A 17,504-nucleotide genomic window follows, 5' to 3' on the forward strand; every position below is an offset into this window, starting at 1 on the left:
TTCCATATTGGTCGGAATTTGTCTTATATTATTGATCTATGTATTTCTCGTTCATGAATTAACAATACAGAACCAAGCTGCACTGACAGTGTGATCACATATTGGTATTGTGTTTTTAAAGCAATAGATGAACGGAAAGTATCTTAGAATTTACAAAAACAAGTTCTACTGTGGAATTGGAGACAAGTTCCCTATTCCATACCCACATGTATAGGCCAGACCTCAGAACAGCTGCAAAGAGCTCACTCCGGAGGACCCATCACACAGACGGCCCATTGAAAAGGTGGAAATCGGTGTACAAAATCCACGACATTACCACAATATTATTGGCATGCAGAACTTGTAATAATCTGGGCCATGCTCTAAAATGTTTTGTTTTCCCCCAAAAAATGAAATACACTCCATGATTTTCAGTGCAGAAGCTGACGTTTTGCAGCAGATCTATGAGAACGTGGCCTAAAATGCGCTATATTCCCCTATGACAGAGTAGACCACCCTCACCAGTCTCAAAAGTTATGCCCCAGAGAGATTGTGACATATTACCATATTTTTTCTTATTCCTCAGAAAAAAAATCAAAGTAAAAGAACATAAATTTGTTTTCCAGCCCCTAAAATAATTTGATACTTCTCAAATTGTTAAGGGAAAAAAAAACAATAAATAAATGGAATTTACCAGAGATGAGAGACCCTGGTGACCAAAAGGGCAGGATTAGAACCACGTGTAAAAATATACGGCCTACTTTTTCTTTTAAAACCTCTTGGCCACCTTGAAGACCAAGTCTTAAAAATAGAGAGCCCCTCCGTAAGCAAAGGATTCTCTTTAGAATTAGTATACTGGCTGAAAGACCCTGACCCCTGTGGACTACAAAACGTAGGGATCTCCTGACTCTCCCACGATAACTCAATATATTCCAGGGACACACTTCTTTGTCCGCTCCCTCCATTCACTGTTGGGCGACGTCCTGTTTATGGCCATCAGCCAGCTTTAGAGCAACCTACGCTTCTGGGATCGGCGTTTTGATGCCGAATACAGAGGCCAAGATTCACCCTTCTGAACCCTCCATAGATCACAGCAACACTCTACATCTATCGTCTGCTGTATTATTAATAACGGTAATTACACAGCACATTCTGCATTACAGGATTTGAGCGGTTTCAGATTTGTGCATCTCCTTAGTATTCTCCAGTGCAGCATTTTCCCTGGCATCCACTTCATTATCACTTCCCTCCATTGTGTCGGAGGGGTTAGCGCGGAGATTTTTGCATGTGCAGTTGTTTGTGGCAATATCTCATGATTTAAAGATGATGCATAAAGAGAGTAAGTGATGAAATTAAATTCCCTCTCCCCGTGCTGCCCAGAGAGACTGTGCGCCAACTGCAAGCAACAACAGTCCTCGATTGCAACAGACATTTCTGAATTCCTCGGTGCACGGTTATAATTGTACTGGGGAAGATTTGTTACTCGCAGGCCTTAATTTTATTCATTTTCTGTTATGTTTAATAGCTGCTACCTCATCTGCTCCCATTCAGAGAAGCTATTTTGTCATGACCTTCAGTCATCTTCCTCTTCTGGGAATAATTGCGTCGTAAGTTAATGTTTAAAATATCAGCATGCAAGCTTACGTAAGCCTGGGACCTGCAGGATGTCACCCTACTGGTTTTATTTGATCAGGTCTGATTTTTTTGGGAACACACAAGAGCTTGAGCTAAAGCTGAGACCTGATCACCTATTATACAGCACCTGGACAAGAAGCTTCAGCTTGTGCGAACGCATTTCATGTCCATCCCTTATTCACTATATCATTTCTGGCTGCTTCCCTTCTTCAGTAATCATTCCTAGAAAGCCGTGAAAAGTGACTTTTTTTTTTCTTCTTTTTTTTCTTCTTCCATTCTTTTATGCTGTGTTTGGGATCATAACTACCCTAATTGTTTAACTGCAATACCAAACATGGCCTATGGGCAAGAGTGGCGCTGTTTCTTTTGGGAGAAAATTGCTAGTCGGGCTGAAAATCCCTAAGATGACTTTCACGTGTGCAGATTTGCATGGTCTTTTTGAAACATGGTAAAACGTCTCGTGTTTTTTACCATGCGGGCAAAAAAATGTAGATCAGAACTGCAACCATTCACTGCAAAATGGCACAAAAACGGTCCCATTCTGTCATTGTGCCTTTCATTTTTTAACTGTGCGTCACATAGTGACCCAATGAAAGGCTACAGCCCCACATAGCGAAGGACAAACACCCGGCCTCCATGCTGGGGGTACGGTTCTTAAATGGATTGTTATTGTGCATGGGTGAGTGCAGAGAACTGGCGATAGGTAAATGTTTTACATAGTTACATAGTTACTTAGGTTGAAAAAAGACCTAGGTCCATCTAGTTCAACCTTCCTCCACCAGTTCTACATTTGGTCACTAAGTCATTTATAACCAACAATGTTTTGTGTACTGAGGAAATCATCCAGCCCTTTTTTAAAAGCTGTTATAGTATCTGCCATTACTACCTCTTGTGGTAGTGTATTCCACAGTCTGACTGCTCTAACTGTAAAGAACCCTTTCCTATTTAGCTGCCGGAATTGCATACCATTATAGGAAGTTCTATTTTTTTTTATGCCCTAGGCCTGGAGCTTGTATGCGTCTTATTGGCATGTGTTGTTGTCTATAACGTTTTTTTAATGTAATATATGCATTGCTTACTAATAGTCAGCGTCCTTTTTACTTGCCCTAAAGTGATTGGACGTTATGTAAGAACACCTACTAAACAATCTCTAAGGGTCTCAGGGTAGTAAGAGTACCCCTTTAAGAACTTTTGCCTAATATTGCGAGGAAATATAATAGGTAGCTCCATTCTGATGCAGAAACATCTGCCACTAAACACATCTGGCAGCTTGAGATACTGATACGTAGAACGAGTCTGGAAGAATGTATAGAAGCGAAGATCCCAGCACGTGATCCAACGCTGAATAACATCAGTCATCCTGAAGAACTGCTATCAAATTACCGATTTTTGTGTAAACCTGTTGAATTGGACATTTTTCTGTTGGGACCTGCTCGTCCTTTTAATGAAAATCTTCACAGAGCAGTGTAAATCTTCTCTCAATATTTCAATGTCTTCTTTTTTTTCTTCTAGGTCTCCCTTCGAGTACCAGTTCTGATCTGTCTGTGAGCACCGGACCAGACCCACCAGAACCCACCTCTCCAACACTAAGTCGCGCCACCAGAACTAAAGTTTCGGGAAAGCTTCGACGCTCCGCCAGTGCTGTCAGCAAATCTTCCAATTGAAGCACTTTTTTTTATACTGAACTCTAGTAAAGAGCTGTTTTTAATCATTAAAAAAACAATCTATAGAAATCTCTGACTTTGCACCTGTGAATAGAACTTTTTAAAAAGGACGAGCTGTGCAATGTTGTAATGTGCCTGACGGGGCAGGATTCCCCTGGGCAGGTTGTTGGTAAACCAACCATTAGGCACTGAGATATGATGCAACTATGGTAGTAACGTGTATGATGGCAAGAGGATTGTCTGACAAAGTGTAATGATGCAACTGCACCGGAGGCCGAGGGACCACACCAGCCGCGAGCAGGAAGCACAACAACAAGGCTTTTTAGGTATTAAGGATGTCATTGCCTCACATTGTTACGGCTAGCTGTGTAACACTTTCACTGCTGGGAAGTGGAACAGAGGGCACACTAAACAAGGCTTAGTCTCTGTGTCTTAAGAAGCCACGTATATTTAAACTTCTCTTATACCGGGTTCCTTTCCGAACAGGCTGAAGTATGGATCTGTGGGAACAGGGCCTTAAATATGTGAATTTTCCAGTGGTGTGTATAAAAGAAGGAAAAAAAGTCTATATTTTTAATTATATGCAGAGATCTAGGCCCAGAGATATTAAACATTGCGCAAAGAAATGGAATTTTAAGCAGAAAAAATCCACCTTAAAAGCATCTTGTGACCTCAGAAGATATAGATAGGAGACTATGAGCTCGGACACCCACCAGATCCAAAAGCCAAGCCATCTTCAGAGCTACTGGACTGGGACATTTACATTACTGGAAATCAACGATGCACGTTTTGACCTCTCACGAAGATGCTTTTAAGATAGGATTTTCCTTGTTGTGCATCAGCAGTATATTCCATGGCCTCTGCTCCAGGAGATCTCCGATATGCTTCATCTTTCCTTTTTTTTTCACTGTCGTCTTATTTTGCATGGTTTCCGCACATATTTATACAACTGTTTTTAATGTTTTATTTCAGACCTTTCTTTCCTAAAGGAAGAAAAAAAAAACAAAGTTTATTTCCAGTTTTGCTCCAGGCAGATTTGTTTTAAAGTTTATGTTTGATTGAGCGTATTGTCGTCGTGGCCTTGTACGATGTTCTCACATCTATGTATTGGATACTTCTTACTTTCCATGTAATCTTCTACATTTTTGGTCTTCTGAATTAGCAGCTTAGGACGTTGTTCAATGTGATTCATTTCTGTTCAGTTACATTAGTCATATATGAAGTAGAGATGTCTTTACATGCAGCTGGATGCATATTCGGGCACTTGTGTGTTTTGTGTGTGTCGATGGGATTTTTGCACTAATTTAAGTGATTTTTTTCTGTACTTTATTCAGGTTTGCATTGATTAGTTTGAAGTAAATAGGGATTGTAGATTACACTGAAATGTGGCTGTGTGGACTCTGGAGCAGAAGCTTTATTTCCACTCTCAGACAGCGATGGCAGAGCATTAAGCAGTGTGAATCTCCTGAGGCTAAATCAACAGATGTCTTCTCAGTGAGAGAGCCTGCGACTGTGTAAATCCAGGCCTTGCAGACGCCTCTTCTGACAGAGCCACCTTCTCTCGCTCATCTCCAGCAGGTCAACTGCAAATTAGTAGTAATTGTGTCATTTGCATATTGGAGATATTGTAGCCTCCTGTGTTTGTTGTTTTGTAGGTGAATGTTGGTCATGATTAGCATCTAGTAAAGGACAGACTTACCCTGGCAGCAACCTTTCCGATAAAAGTTAAAGGGGGTTATTCAGGACTATCTTCCTTTTTCTTTGGGCTATGGGACTAAAAGGTTACCAACAGGTAGTTGTCAACTACCTGTCAGTCATGCCCTGCGATGGTCTGTTCCAGCTCAGAGCGGTCTCCTGATTCCAGTGACATCACGCCAACAGGGCAGTTCCTTCTCTTCTGCTCTACTCCATCGATTGGACATCACTGCCGATATCGTGCTGATTGACAATCAGCTTCCTGTTGCCTAAAGCGGGCTTTACACACTGCGATATCGGTCCCGATATCGCTAGTGTGGGTACCCGCCCCCATCTGTTCCGCGACACTGGCAAATCGCTGCCCGTGCCGCACAACATCGCCCAGACCTGTCACACATACTTACCTGCCCGGCGACGTCGCTGTGACCGGCGAACCGCCTCCTTTCTAAGGGGGTGGTCCGTGCGGCGTCACAGAGCGGCCGCCCAATAGCAGCAGAGGGGCGGAGCTGAGCGGGACGTAACATCCCGCCCACCTCCTTCCTTACGCATAGCGGCCGGGAGGCAGGTAGGAGAGCTTCCTCGTTCCTGCGGTGTCACACGGAGCGATGTGTGCTGCCGCAGGAACGAGGAACAACCTCGTTACTGCTGCAGTAACGATTTTTGAGAATGGACCCCCATGTCACCGATGAGCGATTTTGCAAGTTTTTGCAACGATGCAAAATCGCTCATCGGTGTCACACGCAACGGCATCGCTAAAGCGGCCGCATGTGCGTCACTCATTCCGTGACCCCGAGTTCGCATTAGCGATGTCGTAGCGTGTAAAGCCCCCTTTACTGTGGGAATCCAGCTGTTAATCAGTACTACATCCGTAGTGACCCCAGAAGAGCTGCCCTGTTGAAACGTGGTCAAACAGAATCACCGCAGGGCAGACCATGCAGAAGGTTAGCAGCTACTTGCCGTTAAAGCGCACCATTCACCAGGATTTTCCTATATAACCTAATGGCTGATTCTATACATACCTTTAGTTGTCAGCTAGGATGTTTAGGTTTTGAAACCTAAGCAAGAAAAGTTTGTAAAATCATCAGCTTTGGGAATTACAGCAGTAGCTAATAGCTGGGGTGGGTATTCATAGTTATCCCCTTCCCCCTGTTATTTATGCTAATTCTAATATAGAATCGATTTCCTTTGTGAGTAAAAGGTCCTGTGCTGATGTCATACCCATGTGAAAGGAAGGGGCGGGGCCTCAGACAACAGAAAATGATGCTTCCTGATATCAGCTATATTGGATGAGGCCCGCCCCATCTGGTCACATGGGTATGACATCAGGACAGGTCCTTTTAGTCACAAAGTAAATCGATTCTATAATAGAATTAGTATAAATAACAGGGAGAGAGGATAACTATGAATACCCACCCCAGCTGTAGCTGCTGTCATTCAAAAAGCTGCTGATTTTACAAACTTTCCTTGCTTGTGTTTCAAAGCCTACACACCCTTGCTGACAACTAAAGGTATGAATAGAATCAGCCTGATAGTGCCAGTATAGCACTGGCTTTAGGTTATATAGAAAAATCCTGGTGATTGGGGCTCTTTTTAAGTTCTCAGCACTATAGGGAGCAAAAAACAAAGTCCCAGATAACCCCTTTAAGGGGCCATAAATAATATTTTGGCTAATTATACAGACTCTAATGTAGCAAGTTGTGTACTGAGGACAATCGTAACTACTTTAAATGTTAGCAAATACAATCTTGCATTTTATTTCTGTTATGGTGTTTGTTTGCACTGACCAAACTTCTCCATAATTAAAATATATTGGAACGCTGATCTGATCAGTGATATTTATATTTCTATATGTCATTCCTACCTAATTCTACTGGTTTTATACCGTATACACTATGAATCCACAGCATTAGGCTGGCCTCAAAACCAGACCTGCATAAATTGGCTAATAGCCGTTGGAATGTAAAGGTAATACCTGTGGGCACTTGTGGAATTGTGTGTCCAATGGCCACCTAAATGTGACCGCAGTTCTGTCCAAATGCAATTGCCGCAATGTGAAAACCCAACCTAACACTAAATGGGAATTGTGAGAATATCTTACCAATTGATTTTACCTTTAGCTACAAAACTAGAGCAGGGGGGTTTTCTGTAATTAGACATAACGCACTACCGCTGTCCATCGGCTTCATCTGATATTCCAGCTGAGCATCTTTCTAGTGTAGTCTATGGAAATGTTGTTTTTGGAATAAAAGAAAACCTTTTTGTAGTCTCAGACAATCTTTGAAGGGTTATTCCTGTCTTACACATTTTAGACACTTCCATAGACTGTAATGGACAGTGACTCCTCCGTGACCACCCTCCCATTCACTGCAGCCAGTTTACCAGCGGGACGGGAGTCAGGGATCATACTTGCCAACTTTTCCAGATAGTTTGCCAGTAGATGAAGGGTTGCAGTGTGCAAAGCGTCCCAAACTCTGCCCCCTAAATGTGCCCTTGGACACCAGTACGATGACAGAGTGGCCCAGTGTCACCCACAACATTCCCAAAGTTACCGATTTCCTGGATATTTTGGAGAAATTTGCCCTGTATTAAAAAGTTGGCAAGAAATGAGATTTAAGAGGTGGGACTTGCATCTATCAGATGTTTTTTGGGCATATCCTGTGGCTATGCCCTTAAATGTACAAGATGGGAAAACCTTTTTACATATGTAAGGCGTCCACATGGCCATTATATTTACTTACTCCGCTCTGAATATTTGCCTCAGTTGTGTCTTGGCGACTTCTAAACCACATCCTATGGAATATGAAAGGAAAAGGCGAGCTTCCAGTCTCTTTCAGGTTCAGCCCGTTTGTGATTTAGCAATTACCAGGCACTATAGATATTTATGAGAATGTAAGTGCTGGCTGCCATAGAGCGGAGCTGCTGTAGGTTTACCAGGGGTGAAATCATTGGGCCATTTCCAGTAGTAGGAGCAGACGTAATGTTTCTCTCGCGCACAGCAGAGAATGGATTACACCGCGTTCTTTCAGGATTCCTGCTCTTCATCTCGGTGAGATTTGTACAGCACTCGGGGTGATGTGAAGGAGAGGATTTAAGCACTTTGGCTGTCAGTTCCTCTGGAATTACAAAGGTGATGCCTGTAAATATGAGTCAGTGCAGAATTCAGAATCGCATTCATCTTGCCTATCACCATTAAGTCTGTTTTAGAAGCTGTCAGTCACCCTCTATTCAGTCCATACCACCCAGTCTTCACTCGGAAAAGAAGAAGAAAGTGGACCAGAAAGATTTTATTTCTTTCCTTCGAATATTGTTTGTCTTAGTCTTAGACTGGGAGTGAACAGGGTTCTTTGTATTCTTGTGGGTTGTGCGTGAACTTGATATTTGGGGTTTGTGGCCTTTCTCCGTGTGTGGGGCCACCTTGTCACAGGCCTTTGTCGTACTGGCTTGGGAAGTGTTCGGTGTGAACAGTTCTGGATGTTCAATATTCTTTAAATTCTATTAGATGTTGTACATAGGAATATAAATGTATATTATAAATCATGTTTTTTATATTGAGGGTGTGCGATAAGAAATGCGGGTCCTTTCAATTTTTCCCTTTTGGTGCATTAATTGTAATATTTGTAAAACAAAATGAATGCTTGAAAACCCCGAATTTACTGCTGACATATCATTTGTTTCTTTTTAAATATTTCCTGAAATGATTTGTGTTTTTCCTAATTTCAATTGAATTTAATTAAAAAGTATTTAAAATTCACAATCTGTCATTTTCTTTGTACCTTAACGCCATTTCCTTCCTGTAGCTTTTATAGCGCCATCATTTTACAGCTCTGCATGAAGACCATCACTTACATCAATCCCAGTCACCAATGGGGCACAAAATCAAGTATACATATCGCAGGGTCAATGTCATTGAGAGGTGGTCACTGCCATTTTAACATTCTTTACCATTTGCAGAAGGCTGCTTTCACACTTCCGTCTTTTTGTATCAGTCACAATTTATGGTCTTGAGTAAATTCGGTATCCTGCTAAATATTTTGCAGGATTCAGTTTTCTCCCCGTAGACTTCTATTAATGACGGATTGCGACTGATGGCCCAGCGTTGCATCCGCCGTGCAACGGATCAGTTGTGGAAGGACTGACCGTTGGGCGGAAGCAACACAACATGTAACGTTTTTTTCTGTGCGGCGAAAAAATGGACAGCGACGGATGCGTCGGCGTCCGTCGTGTATTATAATGGTAGCCTATGGGCGAGGGAATCTGTCTGAATACGGTTCCGTCTTTTAGCAACCGAACATGGTCAGATATGTAAATTCCTTTCTGGTGAGAATCTCTCTTTCTCTCTCTTTCTGTCCCTCTTTCTTTCTCTCTCTCTTTCTCTCTCTCTCTCTTTCTCTCTCTTTCTTTCTCTCTCTCTCTTTCTCTCTTTCTCTCTCTCTTTCTCTCTTTCTTTCTCTTTCTCTCTCCCTTTCTCTTTTTCTTTCTCTTTTTCTCTTTCTCTCTCTTTTTCTCTCCTCTCTTTTTCTCTTTCTCTCTCTTTTTCTCTTTTTCTCTTTCTTTTTCTCTCTTCTCTTTTTCTCTTTTTCTCTTTCTCTCTTTCTCTCTCTCTCTCTTTTTCTCTCTTTCTCTCTTTTTCTCTCTTTCTCTCTCTTTTTCTCTCTCTTTCTCTCTCTCTCGCTCTCTCTCTTTCTCTCTTTTTTTTTTTCTCTCTTTTTCTCTCTCTCCTCCCGGGATGGCTTCACATACATTTTCAATACCAAATGACCTTTCACACAGACAAAAAAATATACGACGGATCTGTTTTTTTACTGGATCCGTTGCATCAGCTTTACAGCACATCCGTCCCATCAGTCAAACAGATTGGGACTAATGCAAAAAAACGGAAGTGTGAAAGTAGCCTAAATCAATAGTAAAGAGAAATTTTAAAAAAAACTTATCAAATAAATCTGGTTATTTCTCCACTTAAGAGTCATTTCTCTTCCCTCCTGAAAACATTATTCACTTATCAATACAGATAAAATGTCTTACTCAAGACCAGATAGACTGAAGGTTGGAAAATACAGCTGCCTATGCCATAGTTCTGTTATTTTTTAGTAGGTGTTTTATTTCACCCAAGTGTCTAATTCACAGCAATGATAATGCTGTATTAAGTCCTTCATTCTGCTTCTGACCATGCGCTACAGAAAGACAGAAGAGTAGAGATATCTCATGTATGTGTACTGTGTATGGGAGCTTTACAGTGGCTCGTCTTCATCCACTAGCTTTGAAATAACGGAAAATTGGAGAGAAACTGCACAGCTGAAAACTGGTGACAAATGAAGAATACAAGTCACGTAATGACCAGAAATAGTGTCGTTCTTCGTGTACACACATGATAAATTATTATGAAATGACATCTACACTTTAAAGAGGAAATCTTTTGGGATGTTTGTTTTTTTGTATATGCAATATTAACCTATTTTTTGGTTTGTGACCACCGACCATTACAGCCTTCTAGATACATATGCACATGTAAAGTATATCATAAAAGTGAGTACACCTCACAATTTTGTAAATATGTTATTCTATCTTTTCATGGGACAATACTGAAGTTCTGACACTTTGATAATATGTAAAGTAGTCAGTGTACAACTTGTAGAACATTGTAAATTTGGTGCGTCCTCTAACTAACAACACACAGCCATTGATGTCTAAACCACTGGGAACAAAAGTGAGTACACCCCTAACTGAAAATGGTAAAATTGTGCCCAAAGTATCAATTTTTTTCATGTGGCCACCATTATCTTCAAGTGCTCCTTTACACTCTTGGAGATGGAGTTCACTAAAGCTTCACAGGAGCCACTGGAATCCTCTTTCCTCCTCCATGACGACATCATGGAGCTGGTGGATGTTAGAGACCGTGCGCTCCTCCACTTTTCATCTGAGGATGCCCCACAGATGCTCAATAGGGTTTAGGTCTGGAGACATGCTTGGCCAGTTTAGCACCTTTACCCTCAGTTTCTTTAGCAGGGAAGTGGTAGTCTTGGAGGTGTGTTTTGGGGTCATTATCATGTTGGAATATTGCCCTGGGGCTCAGTTTTTGAAGGGAGGGGATCATGCTCTGCTTCAGTATGTCACAGTACATGTTGGCATTCATGGTTCCCTCAGAGAACTGTAGCTCTCCACAGCCGGCAACACTCATGTAGCCCCAAACCATTACACTCCTACCACCATGCTTGACTGTAGGCAAGACACACTTGTCTGTGTACTCCTCACCTGGTTTCCACTAGACGCACTTGAGCCACCTGAATCAAATAAGTTTATATCTGGCTCATCAGACCAAAGTAATCCATGTCCTTAGTCTGCTTGTCTTCAGCAAACTGTTTGCAAGCTTTCTTGTGTATTATCTTTAGAAGATTCCTTCTGGGACAACAGCCATGCAGACCAATTTGATGCAGTGTGTGGTTTATGGTCTGAGTACTGACAGGCTGACCCCCTCCCTCACCCCTTTAACCTCTGCAGCAATGCTGGCAGTAATCATACATCAATTTTGAAAAGAAAACCTTCTTATAGCCTAGGCCAGGGGTCCCCCAACTCTAGTCCTCAAGGGCCACCAACAGTGCATGTTTTCAGGGTCTCCTTAATATTGCACATGTGGCAATTTAATCCTCGGCACAGGTGATGATTGCAAAACCTGTGCAATAATAAGAAAATGCTGAAAACATGCACTGTTTGTGCCCCTTGAGGACTGGAGTTGGGGACCCCTGGCCTAGGCCATCTTTATGTAGCACAAGTTGTTTTTTTTTCTTTTTTCAGATCCTCAGAGAATTCTATGCTATGAGGTGCCATGTTGATCTTCCAGTGACCAGTATGAGAGTGTGTGAGGGATAACACCAAATGTAACACACCTGCTCCCCATTCACACCTGAGACCTTGTAACATGTGTCACATGACACTGGGGACGGAAAATGGCTAATTGGGCACAATTTGGCCATTTTCACTCACTTTTGTTGTCAGCGGTTTAGACATTAAAGGGAATCTGTCACCAGGGTTTTGCTACCCCTTCTGAGAGCAGCATAATGTAGAGACAGAGACCCTGATTCCAGTGATATGTCACTTACTGAGCTGTTTGCTGGCATTTTGATAAATCAATGTTTTTTTCTGCTGCAGATCTAACAATTATACAGAGCTCATGAATATGCTGGATTACCTGTCAGCACACCAAGTAGTCTTCTAATCATAATTTACTGGTGATTAAACAAAGATTTTATCAAAACTACACTAAGCAGCCCAGTAAGTGACACATCACTGGAATCAGGATCTCTACCCCTACGTTATGCTGCTCTCAGATTAGGTGGAAAAAACCTGACGACAGATTCCCTTTAATAGCTGTGTGTTATTTAGAGGAGATGCCCAATTTACCCTGTTATACAAACATACACTGAATAATTTACATTCTATCAAAGTCATATCTTCAGTGTTGTCCAATGAAATATATTTACAAAAATTTGAGGGGTGTACTCATGTTAGTGATATACTGTATAAGGGTCTGTAGATATGGTAGTTAGATATAGATATGTCATTGGAGTATGCTATGGAAACACTTTCCACCATAAGATCTTGCCGTTTTACATTGCTTGCATTACGTTTCCCCAAGCTATATACATACTAATCAAATTTTGAGTCCGCTCCTCACTTAACGGTGTTGCATGAATTGATTTATCAGATTTTTTTAAATTAACAGAAGTGTCAGACTGATTACCATGTGTTTGCATAGTGGATACTTTTCTTGTCTTTTACATACCTCTGCAAGAAATGTTCATGGCCCCTGCCTTTTGAAGAGTCAGTGAATGCCACAAGTACTATAAACCCTGGGAAACCACAGTTTGTCAATATGCGAGGGTGGGTTTACACCGCCTGACTTGCTGTGTTAATTGTCCGCAGATCAGCTACTTGTTTGCTCATTTGGGTTCATTTAATAGCTTAATTATGCAGATGGACTGCATTTTTTTTTTTATTTTAACGATCATTAAAGGAAACTAAACTTCAAAATTGTGCTATATAAAGTAAAACCAGTGCCACACTAGCGTTAGGAAGCTGAATCTAATGATACCTTTAGCCCCTTCACGATCAACGACCTACCGGTACAGCCTTAATCTTGAAGGGGTCATCACCGCCGGCTACTGCGGTGAGCCGGCTGCGATCCCTGCACATTTCTGCTAAATTGAACAGCAGACATATGTGGCTTACAGGCGCAGGTGGAGCCGCAATCCACCCGTGTGACAGTGCAATTTAAATCGCCGCAGTGGGGAAATCACCTTTCCCCGCCGCCATCGGAGGCCCTGTGATGTTGTCATGGTAGCAACGGGTCATGTTGCTATCATGACTTAGTTCCTGTTACAGCTGGCAGAGCAGCGGCTGTAACAGAAACACAGCATTTCTGCTGATCAGAGCTGAGCAGCTCTGATCAACAGAAATTAATGAGCGATCAGACTGCTAATCTTATAGTAACCTAGGGGGGCTAGTAAAATAAAAAAAGTTTTTAAAAAAAAAACCTAAAAGTTCAAATCACCCCCCATTTGCCCCGTTGAAAATTAAACAATAATAAAAAAAAATATATACACAAATTTGGTATCGCCAAGTTCAAAAATGCCCGATCTATCAAAATATAAAGTCAATTAACCTGATTGGTAAACAGTGTAGTGGCAAAAAAAATAAAATAGCAAACTCCAAAATGTTTTTTGGTCTTCACAAATTTTGTGCAGAATGCAATAACAGGCAATCAAAACTTAGCATCTGTGCAAAATTGGTATCATTAAACTGTCAGCCGATGGCAACAATAGGCCGTCACTGAGCCCCATATCTCGAAAAATGAGAACACTAGGTCAAGGAAAATGGCGCAAAAAAAGCGTGCCACTTTTTTGGACAAACTTCTGAATCTTTTTTAACCCCTTAGATAAAAGTAAACTTATACATGTTTGATATCTGCAAACTCGCACCGAACTAAGGCATCAAACCAACACATCTGTTTTACCATATAGTGAACACTGTGAATAAAGTGCCCCCAAAACAATAGTGCAATTGCACTTTTTTTTTGCAATTTTTCTGCACTCGGAATTTTTTTGCCGTTTTCCAGTACCACTATATGGTAAAACCTATGGTTTAATTTAAAAGTACAACTCGTCCCGCAAAAAACAAGCCCTAATATGGCAAGATTGACGGAAAAATGAATATTTATGGCTCTCGGAAGGGGAGCAAAAAACAAAAAAACTAAAATCACCTGGGGGTGAAGGGGTTAAATAACAGATTGCATGCTTGATTGCTGTAAAATCTTTAATCCAAGTCCCAGAAATGCCATTGGCCTATGCATCAGGGCGGGACTATGTGAGTCAGGTCTTGCGTTTTTCATCCGGTCCTGTATGCTGACCTGGTCTTTATTCTTCTGACGCTGCCTTCATCTTTATGTATGGCACATGCGCAGTAACATACGGAAGTAATTTATCAACTCTTCACTAAGATGGCGTAGTGCCTGTTCATAGCCCTATCTCCGGCGCCATCTTATTGAAGACAATCTCCTTCTGCTTCCTACCTGTGTGATGCTGTTGCCGAGGGCGGCTTGATTCCAAGCGTCCCGTCTGCTTAGTGTGCAGCGAGCTGCTGCTGCTAGGGACAGGCTCCTCTTCTGATTTGGCCGAGCGTGCTTCTGCGGTCTTGAAGAAGGAAAAGGATGCAATGGCGTATACACCACCCTCAGCAACATCATCAGACATGTAGGAAGCAGGAGGAGACAGTCTGCAATAAGATGGCGCCGTGGATAGGGCTATGTGCAGCCACCGACTCAAATGCCATCTTAATGAAGTGTTGATTAGATACTTCCCAATGCTACTGCGCTCACGCTGGATATCAGCGGCGACAGGAGAATAAAGGCCAGGTCAACATACAGGGGCGGATGAAGAACGCAAGACCAGACCCACATAGTACCACCACAATGCACACACCACGGAAACTAGCAGTGCATTTCTGGAACTTGGATTAGACATTTTTCAGCAATCAAGCATCCAATCTGTGAACTAAAAGTATCATTGCATTCAGCTTCCTAGCGCCAGTGTGGCATTGGCTTTACTTTATGTAACAAATTCTGCTGGTTGGTTCCCTTTAATTGCATTGTTTTGTGCACATAGGTTGTCATTGTACTCGGCAGCACGTCCTATTTACACAGAACAATGTGCTGCCTAGGAATGGTTATTTTTAAGTAGGCTTAAAAATCATTTCACCTTACAAACCAGCATTTTGCTCATTTGTGGGTCAATCAGCAGCCTGTTTACACTGCAGGGTTATCATGAGACCACTGTTTCTAAGAAGACTTGTTCACAAGAATCGGCCAAAGAAAATCCAGCATTGGGTTGCAACAATAAAGTCATGCAAAAATCTGATACAAAAAGTGTGCCTCTTCCTAGTCCAATCCCAATCTAGGCTGGATTATACAGCCACTGTAAGGGTATATGCCCACCTTGCAGATTTTCTGTACACAAAACTGCAACTCTTGATAGGGAAAACAAAACGTGCATTTTTTTTTACCACGGTTTTGCAATTTTCGATGCGTTATTTTATATATTGAGATAGGAAACTGGGGAAAAACACAAACAATTGACATGCCAATTGTTTGGTGCAGCTTTTCTGCACCAAAATCTGCAAGGAATACATTTGCAACGTGGGCACAGCACTTCAGGAATCTCATAGACTTTGCAGAGATGCGTTTTTCCTTGCAGGATTGATTAAGACTGCAAGAAAATTTGTGGAAAAAACAGTGTGCACATAGCCTTAAAGAGAACCAACCACCAGGGTTTTGCTATATGAGGTAAAGGCAGTGGCATAGAAGCACTAAGATGCTGAATCCAGGCATACCAGTTGTAGAAAGATTGGATGCATGGTTGATGAAATATATTTAATCAAATTTGCAGAAATGCCCTGCACTTTGATAGGTGCAACATGGGCGGGCCTTTTTGGGTTGGGTCCTCGGTATTTGTTCCTCCTTCGGTGTCCTCCTTGCTTGCCCCTTTTTCTTTATTTATTTGAATATCGCGCCACCATTGTTGTTGTTGGCGTGTGCACACTGCCACAGTTATTCTGTCTTCATTAAAATGGCGCTGGGGTCCGCGCATGTGAGTACCGTGATCTCCGGGCCCATGTTAATGAAGACACTGCGGTGAAGACTATGAGAGACATCGAATTGTACACAGGTTTTTTTTTTTATATACATCTGCACATGCGGCCCTGCTGGCCATAGTCTTCACCGCAGTGTCTTCAATAAAATGGCGCCAGAGATTGTGGTACGAGCATACGCGGATTCTGGCGCCATTTTAATGAAGACATAATTACCGTGGCAATGCGCACGCATCGCACGGCACAATGTTCAAATATAAAAAAAAGGGGCATGCAATACAAGATGCAGGAGGTGAAATAAATGCTGAGGACCCGACCAACAAAGGCCTACCTCTGATGCACCCGTCACAGTGCAGTGCATTTCTGTGACTTTGATTAAAGATATTTCTGCAACTGATCTTTCTACAGCAGGTATACTTGGATTCAGCATCTTAGTGCCTGTATGCGACTGCCTTTACTTCATATAGAAAAATCCTGGTGGCTGGTTCTTTTTAATGTCTGGCTGCTAACAAACACAGCTCCGTATGCTCCTCAACATTGTGGACGGTGCCGAGTTGCCTGCTATTTCAAAAACTATTCTAGATCAGAAAATAAACACAAAATGGCCACTTTTTAATCCGCTAATCAGTTGATCAGAGTGTCACGGACCACAGACACAGATCCGATGTGTTTGGATCAATGAAACTCTATGGGTCAGCGTGTGATCTGAGAAAAAAAAATGGTTGGTGGACAACAGATATGTGCCTGTAGCCTTATTGTGAACCTTATGAAGAGTAGAACACTAAATGGCTGGGCTTCTTTTGGAAATTTCTGAAACATGGCGTATCTAGGCCATTGGCTATCTCCCTTCCAAGTGCCATAACTTTAGCCTCAAAAATGTAGGGATGGATTATACAGGATGGATTGTTCTTTTAATGACACCTCCTATGCAATGTACTGAAAAGCTGTACATTAGGCCAGTTAATTAACTCTTCAGTCCCCCCAAGATTACTTTGTGGGGGGAGATGGGGTGACAAGGCACCTCCAGCCTTCATATAGCTGCTTCTTTGCCACAGTTGCTATTGACTGTGACATCTAGAAGGTTTGATCAGCCGGCAGAGCAGAAGCCTAGTGTGTATTATATTTATATATTATACTTACACCTCCTGGTACCTTTCACAATAAATATACTCCAGATGGCACCAATCAGTTGACAAATAAGTATTTATTTTCTCCTATATTTTCTGTTGTTTACCTATTTCTTTACCCTTTTTTATTGAATAGCCACATTCTGTGCTGGGATCATAACCATGGGTTGACCCTGGGTTCACTGTCCTTCGTATTAAGAAAGTTACTAGAGGTTTCTTTCCATTGATCTTACTTTATCCTCCGGCTGTACCCAGTCAGGTGATGGGT

At 41.9% G+C, this 17,504-nt stretch overlaps 1 protein-coding gene across 4 annotated transcripts in view; it reads left to right on the top strand.

Annotated features, from left to right (window-relative positions):
* The window catches only part of LOC142296126 (ral GTPase-activating protein subunit alpha-2-like), a 487,199-nt gene extending 481,190 nt beyond the window's left edge, over positions 1-6,009 (top strand). For 2 of the 4 annotated variants that reach the window (XM_075339383.1, XM_075339384.1), the window contains one exon: positions 3,127-6,009. In XM_075339383.1, the coding sequence (XP_075195498.1) occupies positions 3,127-3,278 (152 nt within the window). In that variant the 3' untranslated portion in view covers positions 3,279-6,009. The remainder of the gene's footprint in view (positions 1-3,126) is intronic. The other 2 variants (XR_012751590.1, XM_075339385.1) reach the window with 2 other exon arrangements.
* Positions 6,010-17,504: the final 11,495 nt, after the last annotated feature.

The sequence above is a fragment of the Anomaloglossus baeobatrachus genome, chromosome 3, assembly GCF_048569485.1.
Source record: "Anomaloglossus baeobatrachus isolate aAnoBae1 chromosome 3, aAnoBae1.hap1, whole genome shotgun sequence".
NCBI classification, from domain to species: domain Eukaryota; kingdom Metazoa; phylum Chordata; class Amphibia; order Anura; family Aromobatidae; genus Anomaloglossus; species Anomaloglossus baeobatrachus.